This window comes from Macaca thibetana, chromosome 1, assembly GCF_024542745.1.
Source record: "Macaca thibetana thibetana isolate TM-01 chromosome 1, ASM2454274v1, whole genome shotgun sequence".
NCBI classification, from domain to species: domain Eukaryota; kingdom Metazoa; phylum Chordata; class Mammalia; order Primates; family Cercopithecidae; genus Macaca; species Macaca thibetana.
This window is the reverse complement of record NC_065578.1, coordinates 162,326,584-162,349,737: the sequence shown is the minus strand read 5'-3', so window position 1 is coordinate 162,349,737 and position 23,154 is coordinate 162,326,584. Positions and strand designations below refer to the sequence as shown.

General features: G+C 47.7%; 1 protein-coding gene across 1 annotated transcript; it reads left to right on the top strand.

Moving 5' to 3' along the window:
- Positions 1-4,661: 4,661 nt before the first annotated feature.
- On the top strand, positions 4,662-6,540 carry GPR25 (G protein-coupled receptor 25). Its single transcript, XM_050788551.1, has one exon. The coding sequence runs from the start codon at positions 4,763-4,765 to the stop codon at positions 5,846-5,848; it is 1,086 nt and encodes a 361-aa protein (XP_050644508.1). The 5' UTR covers positions 4,662-4,762; the 3' UTR covers positions 5,849-6,540.
- The last annotated feature ends 16,614 nt before the right edge of the window (positions 6,541-23,154 follow it).

Below are 23,154 nucleotides of genomic sequence, written 5' to 3'. Positions count from 1 at the left end.
AACATTCTAAACTCTGAAATTGCTAATAGCAACAAATTTGACTATGAAAATGTAAAACTAAAATAAATAATAGCTAAGAAAAGAATTTGGAAAAATATTTGAATCAAGTGGAATGAAACATGATTCATCCTAAATATATACTTTGTACAAATTAATAAGAAATACATAGATTATAATAAATATATGAAGGACATGATTAAAATGGTTCACTTAAGAGGAAATAAATAGATTTTCCATCTTATTTATAAACAAGTACAAATTGAAATGAGGTACTATTTTACTTCACTGCCTGTTACAATGGAAAATATATGTTACGATGAACATCTCTAAGAAGACTGTGTTGAACCTTATACTCTCATACAATGCCAGTGACATTCTAAACTACTAATCACTGTAAGCATTTGTATCAAGCAATAAAAATTTTCATAGCCTTTGCTACAAAATTTGTATTTATAACATATATATGTTACATGACAGTCCATAGCATGTTATAAATACATATAAAAATAAATATGTATAAATGCATATTTACATGTATTTATAACATAAATACAAGAGTATGTTATAACATAATACAATCATACATAAAATGTATATTATGTATTATTACATAATACATAAATAATACATAACAAATAATACATAATATTTATAACATAAATACAAGAGTATGTTATAAAAACAGTATAAATCATAAGTGCAATTATTCATTACAAATTTCTATAACAGTTAAAAATATTAGAAACATCCTAAATATCCATATTTAAGGGTTTAGAAAATTAAGCAGCATAGACTCACGTGGATATATATGATATTGAGAATACTGTGTACAGTCTAATTACAGATATGACTTTGAAACAACTGTGTAAAAAATGTGAAGGATATCTAAAATGGAATATTTAAAAATAGAAAATCTAAAAATAATAAGATTACAAATGAATACTTTTGAAAATATCCTTCACTGGCTAAGTTTGGTTGTGTAGCAGGTCCAAGATGACTACTTCTCTATTCTGTAATGTGATTAGATGGCTTTTATGATTAAAAATAAAAAGGCAAATACAATTTACTTAAAATGTTAAGATTCTTTGTACAGAAAAATTAAAATTGGAAAAAATAAGTTACAAGAACTTAAATATAACCTGTAAGGGGGGCAAAAAGAAATCTACTCTCGAAAACAATTTAGCCTGAAGCATTGGATATTTATTTAAAGTATCTCCTCTGTTCTCAGGCTTGTGCTAATCACCCTGATGGGTAGAGAGAAGCTCCTCCTCACCCTGAGAATTTCATAATCCCATGGGCAAGGCAAGACGGAGCCACGTAACAGTCGCCCTGGTGGCTCCAGCAGTGCAGAGAGAGGAAGTCCTATTAGGGATGGAGGTCAGAGAAGGCTCCCAGGGGTGGGATGTGTACACAGCCTGTAAGGGTGTGTTTCTATTAGTTGACTTGTGTGTGATCCTGTGGGGAGTCCTCCTGAAGGGTGAAAGAGCAGTCTCGTGCAGTTGGCCTTGGTCACTGAAACCGGGCTGGGCACCCCGGGAGGCCAGGCCCAAGGCAGTGTCCCTGGCTCTGACCTTTGCTGCTTCTTCCCATCCAGACAAGTTCAGTAAGGCCCACGGACAGCACCCAGGCCTCAGCAGAGAAAATTCAGCATATGCTGTGGGCCACAGACTTCCCTTGGGTGTGAGATGATGGCCCAGGAAGCAAGTAGCTCTGTGTTTTTTTAAATGAACAACCTACTTCTACTTCCCTTCAACCCCCTTCCTATACTTCCCTCTTGGTCTGCTTGCCCCATTCTTTGTTTTCACCTGGCGGCTTTTCTGCTGTTCATCTCTAGCTTTCAGGATCACTCACACTCTCTGAGCCCCAGACTGACGTGCGCCCAAGGGGGTAAAGTCCAGCAACACCGGGTCTGTCTCTGATGGTCTCTGGGCTCTGGCAGGCAAGCACTGCCCCTGCTAGCCTTCTAGGGGAGGAGGCTGCAGCCCCCTACTCCACCCCGGATGTGGGCACCACTCACCAGCAACCACATGCTCAGACATTAGAAAAAAGGCTCTGGGGTGGGTCTTCAGGGGAAAACCAAGCCCAGAGGCCGAAATGCCTGTGAAGGGAAGGTCCAGACCATTCATTCCCTAGCCTCTTCTCTTCCCTGTGCATCTTGTAATTGGTGTGGGAAAAATTCTTGACAGGTGCAGCCTGAACACTGCATACCCAACTCTCTGTGAGCTCTAGGACCATTTTCTTTTGAGATGGAGACTCACTCTTTCACCCAGGTGGGAGTGCAGTGGCTTGGATCTCAGCTCACTGCAACCTCTGCCTCCCGGGTTCAAGCAATTCTCCCACCTCAGCCTCCTGAGTAGCTGGGACTGGTGTGTGCCACCATGCCTGGCTAATTTTTGTAGTTTTAGTAGAGACGGGGTTTCACCATGATGGCCAGGCTGGTCTCGATCTCCTGACCACAAGTGATCTCCCCGCCTCGGCCTCCCAAATTGCTGGGATTACAGATGTGAGCCACTGTGCCCGGCCTCTAAGACCATTTTCCAAATCCTTCCTGGGGATCTCCGTGTGCTAGAGGGACCCCAAGTGAGGGTGACCTTATGTCCCAGTTTGCCCAAAATAGTCCTGGTTTATGGCCCAGGTTAATTCTCATAGTGCCCCTTTCACTCTCAGAAACATCCTGATTTAGATGATAAATTATTTCATGACTCTACCTCAAACCAACATCAAACTGAACACATACGCACATGCGCCTCTCTGTTCTTGGCAGTTAAGGGGACAGTGTCCATATGGTCCCTAAGCGGAGAAACCCCAGGCTTATCTTTGACTCTTCTTTATGAGACCTATGATGCTACAATTACCTCCTGAATACATCCTCTCCTTTCTGTTCCCACTGCTCATGATCTATTTCAGACACAAATAATTACAACCTACTGTGGGGTCTCCCTGGCTTGAGTCTCTCCCTTCTCCACAGTTCTGCCAGTGATCTTTTCAAAACACAGATTAATGCCTCCTGACTCCCCATGACCTATAGATTGAAATCCAAATCCCTTCATGATTCCTCCTGCTTCATCTCCTGTCCCCACCTTCCTACCCTAGGCTCTGGGAGACTGCTTGTCCCCTGAAAAGCCCACATTCCTACTCATTTCAGTATACTTGTTCCCTTCACTCCCTCCTCCGAGTCTGACCCTTTCTTCTCTTTTCTGCTGCTCTTATTTGACTTTCAGCTCATTCCTGGGACTGATCTCAAGTGTCATCTCCTAGAAGGCCTTTTCTGATTTAGCTTTCCCGTCAAAAATAATCACTCCCCCTCCACTAAACCCTAAGAGGGCTTGGCTTTTAACATTTACTACAATTTGGACTCCCGGCATGTCGGCCATTGCACATTCTGCTTATGTAACCATCTCTCCTGCCTATGCAATAAACTGCTAAGGCCAAGAATGGCATCTCTCGCAGTGCCTGAAACAGTGCCTGCTTCATGGAGGAGTTCATTGTTAACAAGTCTGAATCGAACAAAATTGATAATCCACCTCAAATTTTCCACACCAGGTTGCCCGGCACATCAGCCACTCATTCCTGGGGACACTGGGGACAGACTCAGAGGGCACTGTGACATCAGTTCCACCACAATATCTTGTGGAAGGGATATCTGCTAAGAAGAATTCAGATGTAATTGGCTGCATGCCTCCTTCAGGAGGAAGAGCAAGCATTCCCTCCCCCATCCTCTCCTCCTAAGGGCCCACCGCCCACTCAGGGTCAGACTTCATTCCCCCTCTTCTTTAGGAATCCTCCCCTTACTCTCAGTTTCTCATTTCACAAAGGATCTTGCTGCCTCCAAGCTCCTGACTCATAATTTAGGACAACTAATCTGGTGTTTCATTAGGTGTCATCTTTTGAACTGAGCTTACATCTGCGTCTGGCTTAATAGATAGCTTTTTTAGGCTGGGAGAAGACAGGGAAGAGGCAGATGTGAATCCCAGGCTTGGCCCCTGTCCAGCAGGATGATCTGACTACACCCCTTCCTAGATGCCTTAAAACCCTTCCACTCCGCTTCATGAGGACCTGTTTGGGTCAGAGAAGCCACTCACAGGGTGAAGACACAAACCCCACATTTCAGGATGCTAACAACGGTTTGAGTGCCCAGGGCGGGCTCCCCGACCCACCCAGATCTGCTGTGTCCCGGCAGTGGACTCTTTCCTAGGGAACAGGTGGATTTGGGGGGGGCGTGCCTTAGGCCCCATACTCATAAAATCCCCTGTCTTCTCCCCTCTAAAACAGAGAAAACAGCAGCCGGTGGGTGCAGGTGGGAAGGGGTGAGGTGGAGGCTGAGAAGAGATTAGGGCTCTCTGGCACCCACCACCTCTTGCAACACGACCCTGAGGCAGTGGGGCAAGTATCCCGATTTCACGAACAAAGAAACTGAGCAACTAATAGAGGAATGGGCCACGCTCCTACTGGGAGGCGGGGCAGGTCTCCCAGCCCTGAGGACTTTTCCTCCCAAGACTTAGTTGTGAAGCCCCTTTTGCCTATCCCAGCCCTTACCCCTCGGGTCAGCCCCAAATCGGAGGCCACCATCTCTCCCACAGGAGCCTGCCCCTCCCACCCCATCCCCTCCTCCCTCCTGTCTTTCCTGCCCACCCATTTGCTCGAGCTGGGGTGGCAGGAAGGGAGGTGCACGACACGGGCATGAAGAGCAAACCCCCTCCTGCTCAGAGCTGCTGCCGCCTGAGCCCAGGGCTGCACCCAGCGCAGGCCTCGTGGCCAGGCCATGGACCCCACAGAGCCCTGGAGTCCCAGCCCGGGGTCAGGGGCCTGGGACTACTCGGGATTGGACGACCTGGAGGAGCTGGAGCTGTGTCCGGCCGGGGACCTGCCCTACGGCTATGTCTACATACCTGCACTCTACCTGGCGGCCTTCGCCATGGGCCTGCTGGGCAACGCCTTCGTGGTGTGGCTGCTGGCCAGGCGGCGCGGCCCACGGCGGCTAGTGGACACCTTCGTGCTGCACTTGGCGGCCGCTGACCTGGGCTTAGTGCTCACACTGCCGCTGTGGGCCGCGGCGGCGGCGCTAGACGGCCGCTGGCCGTTCGGCGAGGGCCTCTGCAAGCTCAGCAGCTTCGCGCTGGCGGGCACGCGCTGCGCGGGCGCGCTGCTGCTGGCTGGCATGAGCATGGACCGCTACCTGGCCGTGGTGAAGCTGCTCGAGGCGCGGCCCTTGCGCACCCCGCGCTGCGCGCTGGCCTCGTGCTGCGGCGTCTGGGCCGTGGCGCTGCTGGCTGGCCTGCCCTCCCTGGTCTACCGGGGGCTGCAACCCCTGCCTGGGGGCCACGGCAGCCAGTGCGGGGAGGAGCCCTCCCACACCTTCCAGGGCCTCAGCTTGCTGCTGCTGCTGCTGACCTTCGTGTTGCCCCTGGTCGTCACCCTCTTCTGCTACTGCCGCATCTCGCGCCGCCTGCGCCGGCCGCCGCACGTGGGTCGGGTCCGGAGGAACTCGCTGCGCATCATCTTCGCCATCGAGAGCACGTTCGTGGGCTCCTGGCTGCCCTTCAGCGCCCTGCGGGCCGTCTTCCACCTGGCGCGTCTGGGGGCGCTGCCGCTGCCGTGCCCCCTGCTGCTGGCGCTGCGCTGGGGCCTCACCATCGCCACCTGCCTGGCCTTCGTCAACAGCTGCGCCAACCCGCTCATCTACCTCCTGCTGGACCGCTCATTCCGAGCCCGGGCGCTGGACGCGGCCTGCGGGCGCACCGGCCGCCTGGCGCGAAGGATCAGCTCGGCCTCCTCGCTCTCCAGGGACGACAGTTCCGTGTTCCGTTGCCGGGCCCAGGCCGCGAACACTGCCTCGGCCCCCTGGTAGCTGCCCCGGGCCGCTGGAGGTGGGCGACAGCGGAGCACCGAGAGGAGGGGAGAAGTCCCGGGAGGGGACCCAGATGCGCCTGTTCTGGCGGCAGCAAGCTGCTCCGGCCGGCATCGCATTGCCTCGCGCGCTGCCTGGACTCCCAGGGTCTCCTCCATCAGCTTCCCCGGAACCTCAGAGCAATTGAACTCCCCTAAACCAGGCTCCTGAGACTAGCTGTTCCCTGTCAGCCTGCAGGGTACAAGATAAGTGCTATGAGATGGAGCAGACAGCAACTCGGAGACCCGCAGATTCACCAAGAAGACAGAAGGGAAGGGGATTTCCTTCTCTGCCTCATTGGGAAGAGCACTGACCAGAAATCGAACCCAGACCCCTAAATGCCATTCTGGTTTCTGGCTGTGCTTTCTCCCGTCTCCCACAATAGCTTTTGCTTTCAGAGAAATACCTTCTCCAAGTCAGGCCCTCTGCCCTTCTCACTCACAAAACCCTGGTGTTGAATCTGGTGACACTTCTCCCCCTACGAAGCGGTAGGACTCACCTGGAAGTTGTTCTGGTCTTTCCCTCTCAACAGAAGGTCCTGAAATCGCTCACCAGGCGTTTCTTAAGGTCTCCACCACTCAGCCAGGCACCTCAAAATCTTCTCTGTGAATTCATCTTTCTCAATAAACAGACACTCCTGCTAGCCCTGTCTTCACAGTCGTCTTTGCTTGCGCAGTGGGAGTGAAATGCGTATCAGGAGGCGGGTCGCACACTGGGTGAGACAAAACTCAACACAGTAGTTGAGGTTGATCTCAGGATGATGAGGATTTGGGGTGGTGTCTGGGAGCTGAATGCTGGCTGCACTCTGCAGGTGCAGTAATCCCATAGGAGGAAGCAAATCATTTATTCTTATTATTTTTAAGGACATTTCACATTTTGAAAGCTACAGAAAGAAAATATATTTATATAAGGGCATCTGCCAGCCGGGTGTCACTTCTGAGAGAAGATGTGTCATTTTGGATTTTCAAATATATACCAGGCCTTTTTTTTTTTTTTTTTTTATCTTTTTTCAGACCTTCCATGAACTTTTTTCAGACCAGTATGAACTGTGGGGATTAGCCATTTTCTGACTCTGTCATTTCTCCTTTGAGGTTTCTGTAGGGTTTGGAAATTCACTGTTTATACTTTTGATTTAAGAGGATTTGGCCTAAAGACATTTCAGTCAGTGTACATCCTAGCCAGATCCCCACAGGCCAGTCTGGATGTTGCAAGCTCTGGGGGAAAGGGTGGGTGTGCACGCGGATAAGCACCTCAGTGCTAGGTTGGGTCTGAAGCCTGGCATTCTGTCGCAGGCTATCCATCCCATCCCCCCATCAAATACCCCTGTATTCTCTTCAGCATTTGGAGCTGCTGGATTAGAGCAGATTGAACATCGGGTCTCCTAGATCAGCCTGCCAAAAAGTGCATTTCTGCATGTTCCTCCCATATACTCCAAGAGAGGCAAGACTTGCAGCCTGTGAGGTCACCTCTGCCAGCAGGACACATTTCAGGCACTTTGGTGTTTGAGAGCTCGGTTAAGTCTTGGCACTTCTTATCCTCACTATTGCTCTCTGAGGCAAGAAATTATTTTTTCATGGGGCTGAGACCCCAGAATTTTCAGGGCAGGGAAGCTGACTCTGATCTGGGTTTGTGTGTAACAAGATCTCAGAATAGAGGAGGCACTTTTCCAGGCTATTGGGACTGAGTCCCCACCTCCACCCCTGCCAGGTTGCTGCTTCTGACTTACTGACTAGCTGAGTTCCCTGAAAACAGATGGGAAGAAAGAAGGTTTCTCCATGCCCTGGTGGGTTTTTGGCTCCCCTCTTGCAGTAGCTATTGAAACTCAACATTCCCCCTGCTGTGGAACTCTGTGCGGGAGAGTTTCGCCCTTTGTTTGAATAGATCACGGAATTGATCTACCATGTGTCCTTTGGAAATGTTCCCTTCAATACAGACAAAAATGAAAGAGGATCAGTGAGCTCCCATCTCCCACTGGGGAAGATGAGGCTCAGATTCAGCAAGGAACTGGTTAAACGAGCATTCCCGCATATGTGGCTGGTGGGAGTAGATTCCTTTAGAAAGCAATTGTCAATCTTTATCAAGAGCTTTAGAACTTTTCACATCCTATTTCTTTAAAATGTTTATACCCTTCGACCCTGTAGTTTTGCTTCTGCCATTCTCTTCTAATGCAACAGTACTAAATCTAAATTTTAACATTTCTGCACTGATTTAGAGAAGTTTTTTTGTTTTGTTTTTGTTTGTTGTTTTTTTGAGACAGGGTCTTGCTCTATCACCCAGGCTGGAGTGCAGTGGCGCTATCTCAGCTCACCGCAACCTCTACCTCCTGGGTTCAAGCGATTCTCCTGTCTCAGTCTCCCAAGTTGCTGGGAATACAGGCATGCACCACCACACCCAGCTAATTTTTTGTATTTTTAGTAGAGATGGGGTTTCATCGCATTAGCCAGAATGGTCTTGATCTCCTGACCTCGTGATCCGCCCGCCTTGGCCTCCCAAAGTTCTAGGACTCCAGGCGTGAGGCACTGCACCCGGTGGCTGAGTTATAGAAGTTTTTAAAGAGTTAAACCTCAAAAGAAACCACTTTAAATGTCCAACAATAGTGTAATGTCTTTATTAAGATGAATGACTATTATGCAAATTTAAGATGTTCTTCAAAGAGAGATTGAAAAATGCTGACGATAACTTAAAAGGGAAAAAAAGGTAAAACTGTATCTGTTAAACGCCTCTACACACTTCAAGTCTGGAGGATGTAAAATGGTTAGCACTGGTTTTGTTAAGTAAAACAACATGCTTCATAGTCCTTCTGACAAAAAATGATCTTTTGCTCTTTTATTTCTCATAGCTCAAGTTTTGAACATTATATCTCTTTTCTCTAGGTGCTAACGGAATGCTGTCGATTTATTTCTTTGCTTCTTGCTTGTCTCTCCTGTCAGAATGCGAGCTCCATGCATGCAGACAGTTTTGTCTGTTGGTTCAAGGCTGTGTTCCCAGTGCCTGGAACATGCCTGCACATCTCAGGCACTCACTAACTACCTATTGAATGAATGATCATCAGGACCATGTCATGATATGAAATAATGTCATAGAATGTGAAGAGTAAAAGGAAGGCTATTGCATTTTATGTATAACAGCTATGTTTTATTAAAGGACTTGCAAAAAAAGGCTAGGAAGAAATACAATAATCATTAAGGATAATGATTGTGTTAGAGTAAGTGGATTTTAGATCCTTTTTTCCCCTCCATTTCTTTACTTTTAAATTTTCTATGAACTTTTTTTTTTTTTGAGACAGAGTCTTCTCGTGCAATCATAGCTCACTGCAGCCTCAACCTCCTGGCCTCAGCCTCCCCCCACCTTGGCCTCCCAAGGTTTGCTAGGATTACAGGCATGAACTACTGTGCCTGGGTTTATAAGCTCCGTCCGTCCTTCCTTCCTTCCTTCCTTCCTTCCTTCCTTCCTTCCTTCCTTCCTTCCTTCCTTCCTTTCTTTTTTTTGAGACAGAGTCTCACTCTGTCACCCAGGCTGAAGTACAATGATGGGATCTCGGCTCACTGCAGCCTCCGACTCCTGGGTTCAAACAATTCTCCTGCTCCAGCCTCCCAAGTAGCCTGGATTACAGGTGCCCACCAATTTTTTTTATATTTTTAGGAGAGACGGGGTTTCCCCATGTTGGCCAGGCTGGTCTTGAACTCCTGACCTCAGGTGATCCACCCGCCTTAGCCTCCCAAAGTGCTGGGATTACAGGCGTGAGCCACCGTGCCTGGCCCCCTATAAACTTCTTTTAAAGGGCAGTTAACAAATAGCAGCAAGCTACCAAAGCACTGGCGCTCAGTAACAAGCAGCCTGTCCTTGGCTACCTTGCTTAACCTTCTTGAGCCTCACTTTCTTCATCTAAAGGATGAAGATGATAATGTCTCCTCAGGCTGCCTCACAGATCAAAGGAAATAATCTTGAAAGTACTTTGTAAGCTGTGGTGTTTTAGACAAGCATACTGCAGGAGTTTTAGACAATATACCCTCAAGATTAGCTTGTTCCAGGCCAAGCTACCCCCTCCCCATCCTTGTAGCCATGGAGAGGAGACGGGTGGAGCCGCTCTGGGTTTTCAAAAGGTCAGCATCTGGGCTAAGGCTGGGCGCACTGGCTGTGTGTGATTCTGATTTGCTTCTTGTGACTAATTCTGGGCTTCCTCCTTACCTCTGTTAACCCCATGGGTGCTTTCTTGGGGCACAGTGTGGGAACCCAGGGCACTTGGGTTGATGAGTGATTTGGGGAGTTCAGCAGAATGGCAGAGCTCCAAGGGTGGCATTTGGTGATATGACTCAGTCCCATACCACTCTGAAGGCAGAGTGAGGACTCTGGACATTTGTGAGTACGTCTTGCTTGTTAGAACTTACTGGGTCTAACTCCCTGTCCTACCTGGGCCGAGTGGCCACAAGACGTACTTATCCCATCACCCCTAGCCTCAGTCAAAAGAGGAAAATGATGAAAAGACTGGGAAATGCTTGGGATATGAGAGGAAAGGAGAAAGCAATGATGTGAAATCACCCTTCTTCTTCATCATCATGAAATCAAAAAGTATTTATTGAGTGTGTAATTACATCTTCAATGAAAGTGGGTACTGCCTGAGATTCATATTTACATCCATCACAGGGCTTTAAGGCCAGAAGCTCATTTTGTCCATTCTGAGAATGAAGAGACTGAGGGCCAGAGATGCGAGTCACTTAAGGTAATAATCACCACTTATACCTGTGTAGCATATTGCAATTTTTTTTTTTTTTTTTTTTTGAGACAGAGTCTCTCTATGTCGTCCAGGCTGGAGTACAGTGACACGATCTCAGCTCACTGCAACCTCTACCTCCTGGGTTCAAGCGATTCACCTGCCTCAGCCTTCCAAGTAGCTGGGATTACAGGCACATGCCACCATGTCCAGCTAATTTTTGTATTTTCAGTAGAGAAGGGGTTTTACCATGTTGGCCAGGTTGGTCTCAAACACCTGAGCTCAAGTGATCCACCTGCCTCGGTTTCCCAAAGTGTTGGGATTACAGGCATGGGCCACCACACCCAGTTGCAAGTTTTTTAAAAGCAGGCTGGCCATGGTAGCTCTCATCTTTAATCCTAGCACTTTGGGAGGCTGAGGTGGGAAGATCGCTTGAGCCCAGCAGTTGGAGACTGGTCTGGGCATCATAGTGAGACCCTGTCTCTAAAAAAATTAAAAATGGCCGGGCGCAGTGGCTCATGCCTGTAATCCCAGCACACTGGGAGGCCAAGGTGGGCAGATCACCTGAGGCCAAAAGGACGAGATCAGCCTGGCCAACATGGTGAAACCCTGACTCTACTAAAAATACAAAAAAACTAGCCGGGCCTGGTGTCGGGTGCCTGTAATCACAGCTACTTTGGGAGGCTGAGGCAGGAGAATTGCTTGAGGCGGGGAGGCGGAGGCTGCAGTGAGCTGAGATCACACCACTACACTCCAGCCTGGGCAACAAGAGCAAAACTTTGCCTGAAAAAAAAAAAAAAAAAGACAAAGAAAACAAAAATGAATTTGTCAGTTTCGTGTCTGCCCAACTGAAAAAGAAAATATTTACTATCTTGTTATATTATTTCAAAGCAAAAACCTTTTATACATAATATCTCATTACAATATCCCTATGAAGTAGGTGTCAAGATAATAGCTAATATTTACCGAGCACAGATGAGAGGCTCTGAGCTAAAGTTCTTACTTTATATACATATTTATATAATATTATTAATCCTCACAATAACTTTGTGGGGTATATAATATTACTGTTTCTCTTCTACAGATTTAAAAAATGAGTTCCAGAGAGTTTATATAACTTGCCCAAAGTATCTTGCCTAAAGAACCTATATTATTATCCCCATTTTAGACAGGAGAGTTAGAACTCCAAGAGCTCGGTTGACTTGCCAGGATCACACACACAGGGCAGGGTTGAAAATTGTTGCTTCCTGGTCACAGCTCAACCCACCTTCCATCTTCCACCAGTTTTTAGTGCCCAGCTAACCCTGTTTCTCACTAACTGGTACTAAACCAAGTGTGCCAGAGTCAAGGCTGTTGCCCAGCATGGAAATTACCCCACTTCTGTTCTCAAAAAATCAGAATCCCTGTCCTATGGACATGGACAGTAAATTGTTGGGGCATCGGATTGAGAGAGAAACGGGGCTCTTCCCAGGGGTACTAGGGGCAGGACTGGGGAGAAACCCACCAACCTCAGGGTTGCCTGGTAGTCCCAGCAGTGAGTGACAGAGCTGGGGGAAAATGGGCTGGGCTTCGATGGGCACAGACCTCAGACAACAGCTGCCAGTGTCTGGGTGGTGACTGTGGTTTGCTCTGGGAGATGTACTAGACAAGGGGTGATTAATTGCTACCCTGCTCTGAAAATGACTGTCTTCATGCTGTGCATGCGACCATTTCTTTCTCTGCTCTGCTTCTGAACAACCTAAAGCAAGCAGATTGTGCCATGGGCTGCTCTTATTCTGGGTCACACAAACACAGAGTGGCAGGATAAGGAAGGTCACAGGGCACTCTGAATTCCGTTTCTTTGTAGTCAAAGCCTTATTCTTTATATAGCCAATTGTCCCAAATCTTCTTAGGTTTCTTTTTATTTTCTTTTCTTTTTCTAAGAGATGGGGTCTTGCTCTGTTGTCCAGGCTGGAGAGAGTGGCGCAATCATAGCTCACTGCAGGCTCGAAATTCCAGGCTTAAGCCATGCTCCCGCCTCAGCCCAAGTAGCTGGGGCCACAGGCACACACACACACACACCATCATTCCCGGCTAATTTTTTAAAAATTTGTTTTGTAGAGATGGGGTCTCTCCATCTTGCTCAGGCTGGTCTCAAACTCTGGGGCTCAAGTCATGCTCCCACCTTGGCCTCCCAAAGTGCTGGGATTACAGGTGTGAGCCACTGTGTCAAGCCTTTTCAGGTTAAAATTTCTAAAATTATTATTATCATAAAGAGAGAAAATATAATATTAAGAGTGAAATAACTCAAGATCCTGCACCCTAATTGCAATAATTTTCATTTTTGCCCATCCTCTCAACCCTTCTCCACATGGTCACATTTTACATTGCTGTGATCATGTCATGTTCAGCTTTATTATTTTGCAGAACATATTATAAACATTTTATTGTACCACTATGTAGATTTCATAGTTGTCATTTTTAAAGGCATCATTCAGTGTATAGACCACAGTGTAACTAACCATTCTTCTGTGATTAGACATTTATGTTGCTCAGGAACCTCTGCTTTTATAAATATACCGTAACAAACATCATTTCTATCTAGTTTGGGGCTAATTTTGAGTGTCTGTTTCAAACTGAAAAAATTCCCCTACATCCATCATCTTCTTTTGGGTTCTTCCCCCTCACCACCCTGTGTGATTCTATCACCTGTTATGTTCTTTCTCCTTCGAAAGATTGAAACCTCCTCAAAAGCAGTAGCTGTGGACTTGTGGAAAATGCATTTTGAAAAGAAATAGAGCGCATTAGGCTGGGCGCGGTGGCTCATGCCTGTAATCCCAGCACTTTGGGAGGCCAAGGCAGGCAGATCACGAGGTCAGGAGACAGAGACCATCCTGGCTAATGCGGTGAAACCCCGTCTCTACTAAAAAAATACAAAAAATTAGCTGGGCGTGGTGGCGGGCGCCTGTAGTCCCAGCTACTCTGGAGGCTGAGGCAGGAGAATGGCATGAACCTGGGAGGTGCAGTTTGCAGTGAGCTGAGATCACGCCACTGCACTCCAGCCTGGGTGACAGAGCGAGACTCCCTCTCAAAAAAAAAAAAAAAAAAAAAAAGCATACTTTTTTTTTGAGTGTAAGTGCTTCTTAGTAACCATATATAGGCATTCAGAGCACAAACTCCAGGGCCACTAGCTGAGTTCAAGTTCCAGCTCTGCTTCTCACCGTCTTTGAGATCTTAGGTAAGTTATTCACTTACATTTCCCCTCAGGATCCTCCTCAGATCACAGGAGGAGGGGATGATACTTCTTAAGTCAGAGTTTGTGAGAGGGTGAAATGTGTTGACTGTGACTATCTGGCACATATTAAGCATTCTATGTTTGCTATAAATTTTGGAGTAAAATTGAATTCTACCGTGGTTGTGGATTTCTCTTCTCTCTTTTTTTTTTTTTCTTTTTTTTTTTTGAGACTGTGTCTCACTCTGTTGCCCAAGCTGGAGCGCAGTGGCGTGATCTTAGCTCACTGCAACCTCTGCCTCCTAGGTTCAAGCAATTCTCCTGCCTCAGCCTCCTGAGAAGTTGGGATTATAGCTGCCCACCACCACGCCCGGCTAATTTTTTGTATTTTTAGTAAGGTCGGGTTTCACTGTGTTGGCCAGGCTGGACTCAAACTCCTGACCGCAGGTGATCCACCTGCCTTGGCCTCCCAAAGTGCTGAGATTACAGGTGTAAATTACTGCACCTGGCTGGATTTCTCTTCTTAAATTCAGTGATACAACAAACTTTCATTTTGCATTACTACTGTGCCAGGTAGGGTGCAAGACTGTGGGGCTACAGAAATGGAAAAGATGGCCGGGCCTGGTGGCTTACCCCTGTAATCCCAGCACTTTGGGAGGCCAAGGCAAGTGGATCACAAGGTCAGGAGTTCGAGACCAACCTGACCAATATGGTGAAACCCCGTCTCTACCAAAAATAGAAAAATTAGCCGGGTGTGGTGGTGGGCTACTGTAGTCCCAGCTACTCAGGAGGCTGAGACAGGAGAATTGCTAGAACCCGGGAGGTGAAGGTTGCAGTGAGCCGAAATCGTGCCATTGAACTCCAACCTGGGTGACAGAGAAAGCCTCTGTCTCAAAAAGAAAAGAAAAGAAAAGAAAAAAGTAAAAAGAAAAAAGAAATGAAAAAGACTCCCAGCTTTCCTGCAGAGCAACCATGAATAATTTGTCTCCATTCCCACACCAAGAAAGAAATGTAAAATGTGGGCTTGTGTGGATCTTTTGTTTTGGGTAAAATATTATTTTTCCTTTCTTATCTCTTTTTCTTGAAATTAAAAACCATGCGGCAAATGGGTTGCTTTTGTATATCTTTGATTTCTGGGGATCAGTTGGTCAGTGTGTCCCCCCAGTGAAAGACTGTGAGGAGACCCAGGACACTTTGTCTCTCTGTCTGGAAATTTCCTACCAGAGCCCAGAGTGGTCTCTGAAATGAGTGAGGCTGTGTGCTTAATCCACAGCGATAGTTCTGTGGCGGTGCTATCTACAGACAAGGCCCCAGCACTGGGTGGGGGTTGGATAAGGAAACCTCTCTGATCCCTGTCAGCCCAAAGGTCCCCAAATCCTATGACTGTAGGCCTAGCCTGTTCTCTAGAGACTTGTCTAGTTTATTGCTTCAAATTCTTTTTTAACATTTAATAAAATGGACCCATCAAAAGACTAGAAGCAGACATTCATCAATTAAAGATCAAACAATCAGGCAAAACAATTTAAAAAACACATCCATTACTATGAACAAGCCCATCGATAGGAGATCAAAGAAAGAGAAATAACTGACAGCACTTATGCAAGTAAAATACACTTATCAGCCCACTTAATACATACTTTGTGACATGTAAGAGCCTGATTCTATGTGGTCCTGTACCAAGAGAGATATGTGCACACATACTTTATGCATTCTCAGAGGTTACAGTCTAAGAAAGACAACACAGCAGAACTGGCAGAGGGCTCTCCAGAATGCGGTACTAATAGGGAAGTTATTTTTAATATGTAATAAATCAATACGGGTGTCTTTATGGGTTTTTCTCATATCACAAGCTGAATTTGGAAGCTAGATCAGTAAGAAGGTGATTGATCACACCTTATGAAGTTTATTGCTTTTTAATAGTAAAACTCGTTTTAGTAGAAATAGCAAATCACCTTTTGCAACCTCTAATAAAATAATTGATTCAGGAAAAGATCATCAACGGCTGCTAAAACCATTGGGTGAGAGGCTTCCGGGGAGCTGGACTATTGCAAGATGTCAACATGTCGCCCCACAGATTACTTCCCAGTGAGAAGGGGGAAAACGCAAAATGATGATGGAGGGGTCAGGCTGTCACCATCTGAACCCACTGATCTACTTAGCATTGCTAAAAGAGGACAAACAGACATGACGTGCTTCAGAGTAGGAGCAGGATGAAGCACCCAGCACCACCTGTGAGGTACTTGTCAGAAAATGATAAACCTGAATCTATGCAAGCCTTTGGTGCTAATTTCCATGTGTTAGGAAACATAGGGGTTAGGAGGAGTTAAATGACAACGTGAGGACACAGACAGATAAAACAGAATTTAGGACATTTCATGAGACAACTGACCCGATTTCTTTAAACAAGTCACTGATATGATTTTAAAAGTCGGAGGTTGCGGGGCGGGGAACAATACCAGATTAAAAGAGCCAAATGCCATGTGTAGATCTTACTGGATCTAGATACAACCAAACCAACATTTTATTTTATTTTTGTGAGACAGGGCCTCACTCTGTTGCCCAGGCTGGAGTGCAGTGGTGGGATCTCAGCTCACTGTAACCTTGACCTCCCGGGGCTCAGGTGATCCTCCCACCTCAGCCTCCCAGGTAACTGGAATTATAGGAGTGTGCTACCACACCCGCCTAAGTTTTGTATTTTTTGTAGAGACAGGGTTTCTCCATATTGCCCAGGCTGGTCTTGAAGTGCTGAGCTCAAGCATGGAGGCCAGCCCAGGCCTCCCAAAGTGCTGGGATTACAGGTGTGAGCCACTGTTCCTGGGCTAACCAACTTTAAAAGACAGTATGAGGACTACTGGGGAACTTGGAATATAACTGGGTATTAGGTGATATTAAGAAGTGATTGTGATAATGGTCAAGCGATCATATAAGAAAAATGTCCAGTTATTTTCAGAGATACATTCTGAAACATTTATTAGTCATATGTCACCATGCCTGGGATTTTCTTTAAGATATTTCACTAAAGAACAAAACAGTCCCGGTGCAGTGGCTCACACCTGTAATCCCAGCACTTTGGGAGGCCGAGGCAAATGGATTGCTTGAGCTCGGAAGTTCGAGACCAGCCTGGGCAACAAAGTGAGACCCTATCTCTACAAAAAATATAAACATTAGCCGGGTGTGGTGGCGCATGCCTGTGGTCCCAGCTACTCAGGAGGCTGAGGTGGGAGGACGGCTTGAGCCTGGGAGGCAGAGGTTGAAGTGAGCTGAGATCATGCCACTATAGTCTAGCCTGGGCAACAGAGCCAGATCCTGTCTCAAAACAACAACAACAACAACAACAACAACAACAACAACAGAAAAAATGAAATAAAATAAAATAAAAGGAAATAAAGAAAAAACTATAAAAAAGAGAAAATAATATAGGGAAATGTTAATCTTTACTAAATATACTAAATGTAGGTGATGAGTAAATGGGAGTTCATTCCATAGAACTGACTTTTCTACTGAGCCACGTCTCACCACTGCCCGAGCCCACAGAGCTATGAGAGCACCTACAACACTTTGGTGCACACATTTTTGAACAAATGAATGAAACTGCATTGACCTAAGTGAACCAATTGCAGAGGAGTGTGGACGACTGTGGGTTGGGGGCAGAGCTCTGAGGAGAGATGGGGAGGAGGTCACACATAGCTGGGTTTATGGACCATTTCAATGGATTTAGACAGCATCTGACCTCAATTAAAACCCTCCTTTCTTCAAAAACACACTCCTTTCTCAACACTTTGAGTATTTTAAGACAAGGCAAAGGTATGAGGTATTAATTTGTTTTTATATAACGCATGCCAAGGCCATAGGCCCAGGCCTGATCACAGGGGGAGATTGGCCTTTTGAAGCCTCAAGTTGTTAAACCACAGGAAGTGGAACTTGGTCACCAGTAAGCAGGTTTGGACCATTTAATTTGTAATTATCATGAGTAAATACTATCTTGTTTTTCCTGGGGGTTGGGTGTGAGGAAGAAGCAAAACTTTAAAAAAAAAAAAAAAAAAGACAATTTGGAAATTTGGAAAACATCTTTTTTTTAAAAAAAACTCTGCCATTTTATTGGGTGCTTACTATGTGCAAAGCACAATGCTCAAAAGCATTTTATCTGCATGATTTCATTATCCTCACCACAGTCATGTAAGTGGGTCCTCTCATGCCCATTTTACAGATGAAGAAACTGAGGCCATCTGACTACAAAACACACATTTTAAAAGTTTCCCCCAAATTATGTACCTGAGCGAGGCACTTAACATTCACAGGGTAAATTGATTAAAAAGCCCCAAATGGGTCAGGTGCTATTTATTTATTTTTAGATGGAGTCTTGTTCTGTCACCCAGGCTGGAGTGCAGTGGCGCAATCTTGGGCTCCCTGCAACCTCTGCCTCCCAGGTTCAAGTGATTCTTATGCCTCAGCCTCCTGAGTAGCTGGGATTACAGGAGCCAGCCACCATGCGCGGCTAATTTTTGTATTTTTAGTAGAGATGAGGTTTCACCATGTTAGCCAGGCTGGTCTCAAACTCCTGACCTCAGGTGATCTGCCCGCCTTGGCCTCCCAAAGTGCTGAGGTTACAGGCGTGAGCCACTGTGCCCGGCCTGTCAGGTGCTATTTTAGAGGGCACCTCCGTCCCAAGGTCTTTGAAAAATGCAACTGTTATTAGTGGTATGATTTGGACTGACCTCCTGCTCTAGGCTCAACAGAACAAAACAAAATAGCATGGTGTCACTTATGCTAAAATTTCATGTCACCAAACTGAAACTAAATTGTTTATCTGATCTTCCAAGAAAACAGGAGAGAAAGATAATAGCCAAATCCCCAGATAGGCCAGTTTTAGCCAGCATGTTAAGAAGTCCCCTCTGCTTTAACCCTTACAAGGAAAGTTAATTGAAGTTACGTGATGCTAACCAGCTGCTTTTTGTTCTGATTCTGCTTTCTTCAGCCCTTTGCTGCCTGTAAAGCCAACCTCTTCTGCTCAGCTCATTAGAGCACCTTTTCTCAGTTTTTAGAGAAAAAAATGCTACCCAGCTTCATAAATCACAAATAAAAGCCAATTAGATCATTTAACTAAATTTGTCGTAATTTTGTGTTTTGACAGAGGGACAATAATCATCCAGCCCTCAGACCCCTGTCATGGTGTCTTCACCTCCTGCCAGGGCTTCAGGCTTCCTGAGGTGCAGCCCAGCTGGGACCTGGAAATTCCTGACCCCACGCACCACCGGGAAGGAAGCATGGACTGGCAACAAAGTGTCTTTACCGTGTGCCATCTGATTGCAAACAGAACTGGGCTTTCCAAGAGAAACTGAGGAGGACAGTGGAGAGCTTTTGTCTTGAACCCAGGAAGTGGAGGTTGTAGTGAGCCGAGATCGCGCCACTGCACTCCAGCTTGGCGACAGAGCGAGAATCCGTCTCAAAGAAAAAAAAAAAAAAAGAGCGAGAGAATGGCCACAGAGGCCAGGGCATTAGGGCTCGCTGGACCAGGGATGCTGCAGGGAGCTTGGGCTTGTGGTGAGAGAGGGGCCAGGTTTTGCTCTCCCCAAAACAGGGGTCCAAGTCTCCCCAAGCAGGGCCACAGAAAGCAGGGGGTCCCAGGTTAAATTAGAGCCTCCTGGCCACCCCATTTCCCAATCTCTACCCCCCAGCACTTTCACCCTTAGGGTTTCTTCCTCGAGGGCACACAGAGGAGCAGACTTCTGGCAACTGTCGACCCCTGGGGGTCCCGCCCGGGAGAGCGAGTTACACGCAGGGCAGAGGTCGGGGATAGCGCGTCAGGGGCCAGTGCTCTCCATGGGCAGTGCGAGGTCACGGTCCTGTGGTCCCTGAAATCTTCTGGGAGCCCAGGTGGCCAGGATAGAAGAGCTGAAGAGGAAGGGGGAGGAGGAAAGAGAGAGAGCGAAGGAAAAAAAAAAAGTGAAGAAAGAGAGGAGGCGGGTAGGTTAGGAAGAGGACCCTAACTCCCTGGAGAGGACCTGGGAACACTGAGAAACCAGCCCAGGATTGCTGGCCAGGAGGATGCTGGTGTGTCTCTGGGGAGCAGGCTCCTTTCCCATCTCACGCAACTCAAGAGTCTGAGCCCCAGGGATGGGCTTGCCCCTGTCCTCCAAGCAGCTCTCTAGATTCAGTATCCTGGACCCATTTGGAGGGTTTTCTTCCTTTGAAGCAGCTGAGTGAGGCCCCCTGGCTGGACCTCCTAAGTCGGCTGTATGTGTTTCGCATAGCTACTTACCTGCCTGCAGCCCACCCTGCACCCAATCAGTGGAGAGGGATCTGGTCCACAGAGGCCGAGGCCAACAGAGGATAGTGCCCCTCCTGCACCTGCCTCTGGCTGCCAGCTGCAGGATGCGGTCAGGAGAGGAAGTGAGGCCTAGGCCCGAGTCATTCTGGGGTTTCCAGAGAGCTTCTCACTGAGGGCATTGACAGGGCACTGTCTGGGTCTAGGCAGGCCTCCCTCTCCTCATCCCGCCCCTGGAGCAAGGGTGGGGTGAAGGGGAGAGTGGGAAAGTTGAGCCTCCTCCCCCTCTTCCTCTGCCTGGCCAGAGGGCCTGAGGATTTCGAAGCTGGACCAGGATAGCTTCCTCCGGGCAGGGGGAGGGCTGAGTGAGTCCCTCTACTTCGTAGGACGGTGCTTCAGGGTGTGCGCAGCTGCCCAGCTACCATGCAGCTTTTAGAGGCTCAGCTAAGGACATCCAACTCTGCTTCCCTTTCTCCTCCCCAGCAAGAACTTGAAGTTTTTCCCCACTTCCCTTCCGCTTAACAGAAAAGCCCATCTGACCGAAAATGCTTGCCCCTTCAGCCACACTGGGAAGGAGAGAGAGCTGATGGGGGCTTAGCGGCCTCTTCCAAATCGCACCTCCTTCATCCCCCTCCATGGGCTGAGCAGTCAGTTTCCAGTGAGGACTCTGGTTTGTGCCTCCATGATGCCTACTTCTCAGGCCCTTGACCTCTTCCCTCCGCCTTTGACCCACTTTCACCCCACTGCCACAACGGGAGTCTAGGCGCCATCGCCCTCACCTGCACTCTGCACTCCTGCCTGCCCATGCTTTCTCCCCACTCCAACCACTCACAGGCCATTCGTTTTCTAAAGGTCAGTCTGTCCAGTTCATCTCCTGGGTCAACATTTTTCAGCAGTGTGATGGTTAATTTTACATGTCAACTTGGCTAGGCCCAGTGCCCAGATATTTGGTTAAACTTTTTTTCAGATGTTTCTAGAAGGTGTTTTGTTGTTTTGTTTTTTTGTGTGTGTTTTTAGATGAGATTAACATTGAAATTAATAGACTTCGAGTAAAGCAGATTACCCTCCAATCTGTGGAAGGCCTGGTTGGAACAAAGTCTGATCTCTCTGGAGCAAGAATGAATCCTGCCAGCAGGTTGCCTTCAAACTTGAACTCCAGCTCTTCCCTGGGTCTCCAGCCTGAGAGTCTAGCCTGCAGATTCTGGACGTGCCAGCTTTCACAATCCAATGAACCAGTTCCTTAAAAATCAATCAATCTCTCTCTTGCATTCTCTCTCTCTCGATATAGCTGTCTATTTACCTATCTATACATACACATCTTACTGGTTCTGTTTCTCCGAGAACACTGATTAATTCAAGTAGCTTCTCTTCAACTTCAGTATAAAAATCTTAAATCCTCACCTAGCCCACAAGGCTCTTAGTCATCTTAGCTCATATATTGCCTTTGTACAAATTAGAAAAAGCCACCCTCTCTAGGCAGATACAACTCTGACCAAACACAGGGCGAGGTGGGTGGAGAATGGTGAACCTTCCCTCTTAGTATGGTGCACAACCTGGACAACCACATGGAGCTGCCTTACTTGTGTTTGTTTGTTTGTTTGTTGTGTGTGTGTGTTTAGTTGAGACAGAGTCTCACTCTGTCACCCAGGCTGGAGTGCAATGGAGTGATCTCAGCTCACTGCAACCTCTGACGCATGGGTTCAAGCAATTCTCGTGCCTCAGCCTCCTGAGTAGCTGGGACTACAGACGCCCAGCACTGTGCCTGGCTAATTTTTTTTTGTATTTTTAGTAGAGACAGGGTTTCACCATGTTGCCCATGCCATTCTTGAACTCCTGACCTCAAGTGATCTGTCCGCCTTGGCCTCCCAAAGTGCTGGGATTACAAGTGTGAGCCACCGAGCTTGGTCGTTCATTGTGAGTTTCTTTCTTTTTTTTTTTTTTTTTTTTTTTTTTTTTTTTTTTTTTTTTAGACAGGGTCTTTCCCTGTCTCCCAGGCCAGATTGCAGTTTCGGGATATTGACTCACTGCAACCTCCGCCTCCCTGCTCAAGTGATCTTCCTACCTCAGCCTCCCAAGTAACTGGGACTGCAGGTGTGTGCCACCACTCCTGGCCAATTTCTTTATTTTCTGGTAGAGACGGGTTTTCACGATGTTGCCCAGGCTGATCTCCAACTCCTGACCTCAAGCAATCCTCTGGCCTGGGCCTCCCAAAGTGCTGGGATTATAGGTGTGAGTCTCTGCGCCTTGCTGCCCTGCTTCTGGATGAGCCCCTGACTGACGAATTAGCTTCGTCTCTCTTCCATATTCTCTCCCTTTACTCCTTCCTTATCCCAAACCCTAACCTCCCTGCAGCTCCTGGAACCCGCTGTGCTCCCTTGCTGCTGTGCTTTTGTACACCTGTCACTGCTGTTTCAAGCCCCCTCTTATCTTCTGTTATTGCTTCCTCTGGCCAAGCTTTGCCAAGGCTCAGCCTGGGTCAGCCTCCCCTCTCCTTGCCCGGGGTCCCAGCCCTTACTTCAGATACTGTGCTGCTTCATCAATCGTCTAGATTGGATACTCCTCCAGTGAATAGGGCTTGAGCTTTGATCCATCGGGCTGGGCACTAGTAGGTGCTCAATAAATGTTTGGTAACAAGTGAAAACTGGGAAGTGAATGAATGGATGAACGGGGACACAGCAGCTCGCAGCGGGCAGCAGGAGGCGCTCGCCGAGAGGGTGCTCCTTCCCTTCAGAGCCAGCCCGAGTTCAGCCAGCGGCCCCGGCGGGAGGAGTGGGAGTGGGCCGGGGCCGGGGCCGGGGAGGAGCGGCCATCCCCGGGCGACCCACACACCCGGGCTCCGCCACCCGCAGCGCGGCACAGCGAGGGGGAGGGCGCCTGTGGGGAGGACAGGGTCGGAGGAGCGCCCTTCCGCAGGCTCCTTTCATTCTTCCACTCGGGGGTCTCCAGGAATGAAAACTGGCCCCAGCCAGGCCAGAGCGCGCGAATGAAAGGCGGCACTGGGACCAAGAGAGAAGCCTCGTCCCGCCTGGGCTGCGGAAACTGGCGGCGCCGGGGGTGTCCCGCCGCGCGGGCGTCCGAAA

Coding starts and splice junctions, on each gene's coding strand:
- GPR25 (XM_050788551.1), top strand. CDS start 4,763: ATGGACCCCACAGAGCCCTGGAGTCCCAGCCCGGGGTCAGGGGCCTGG.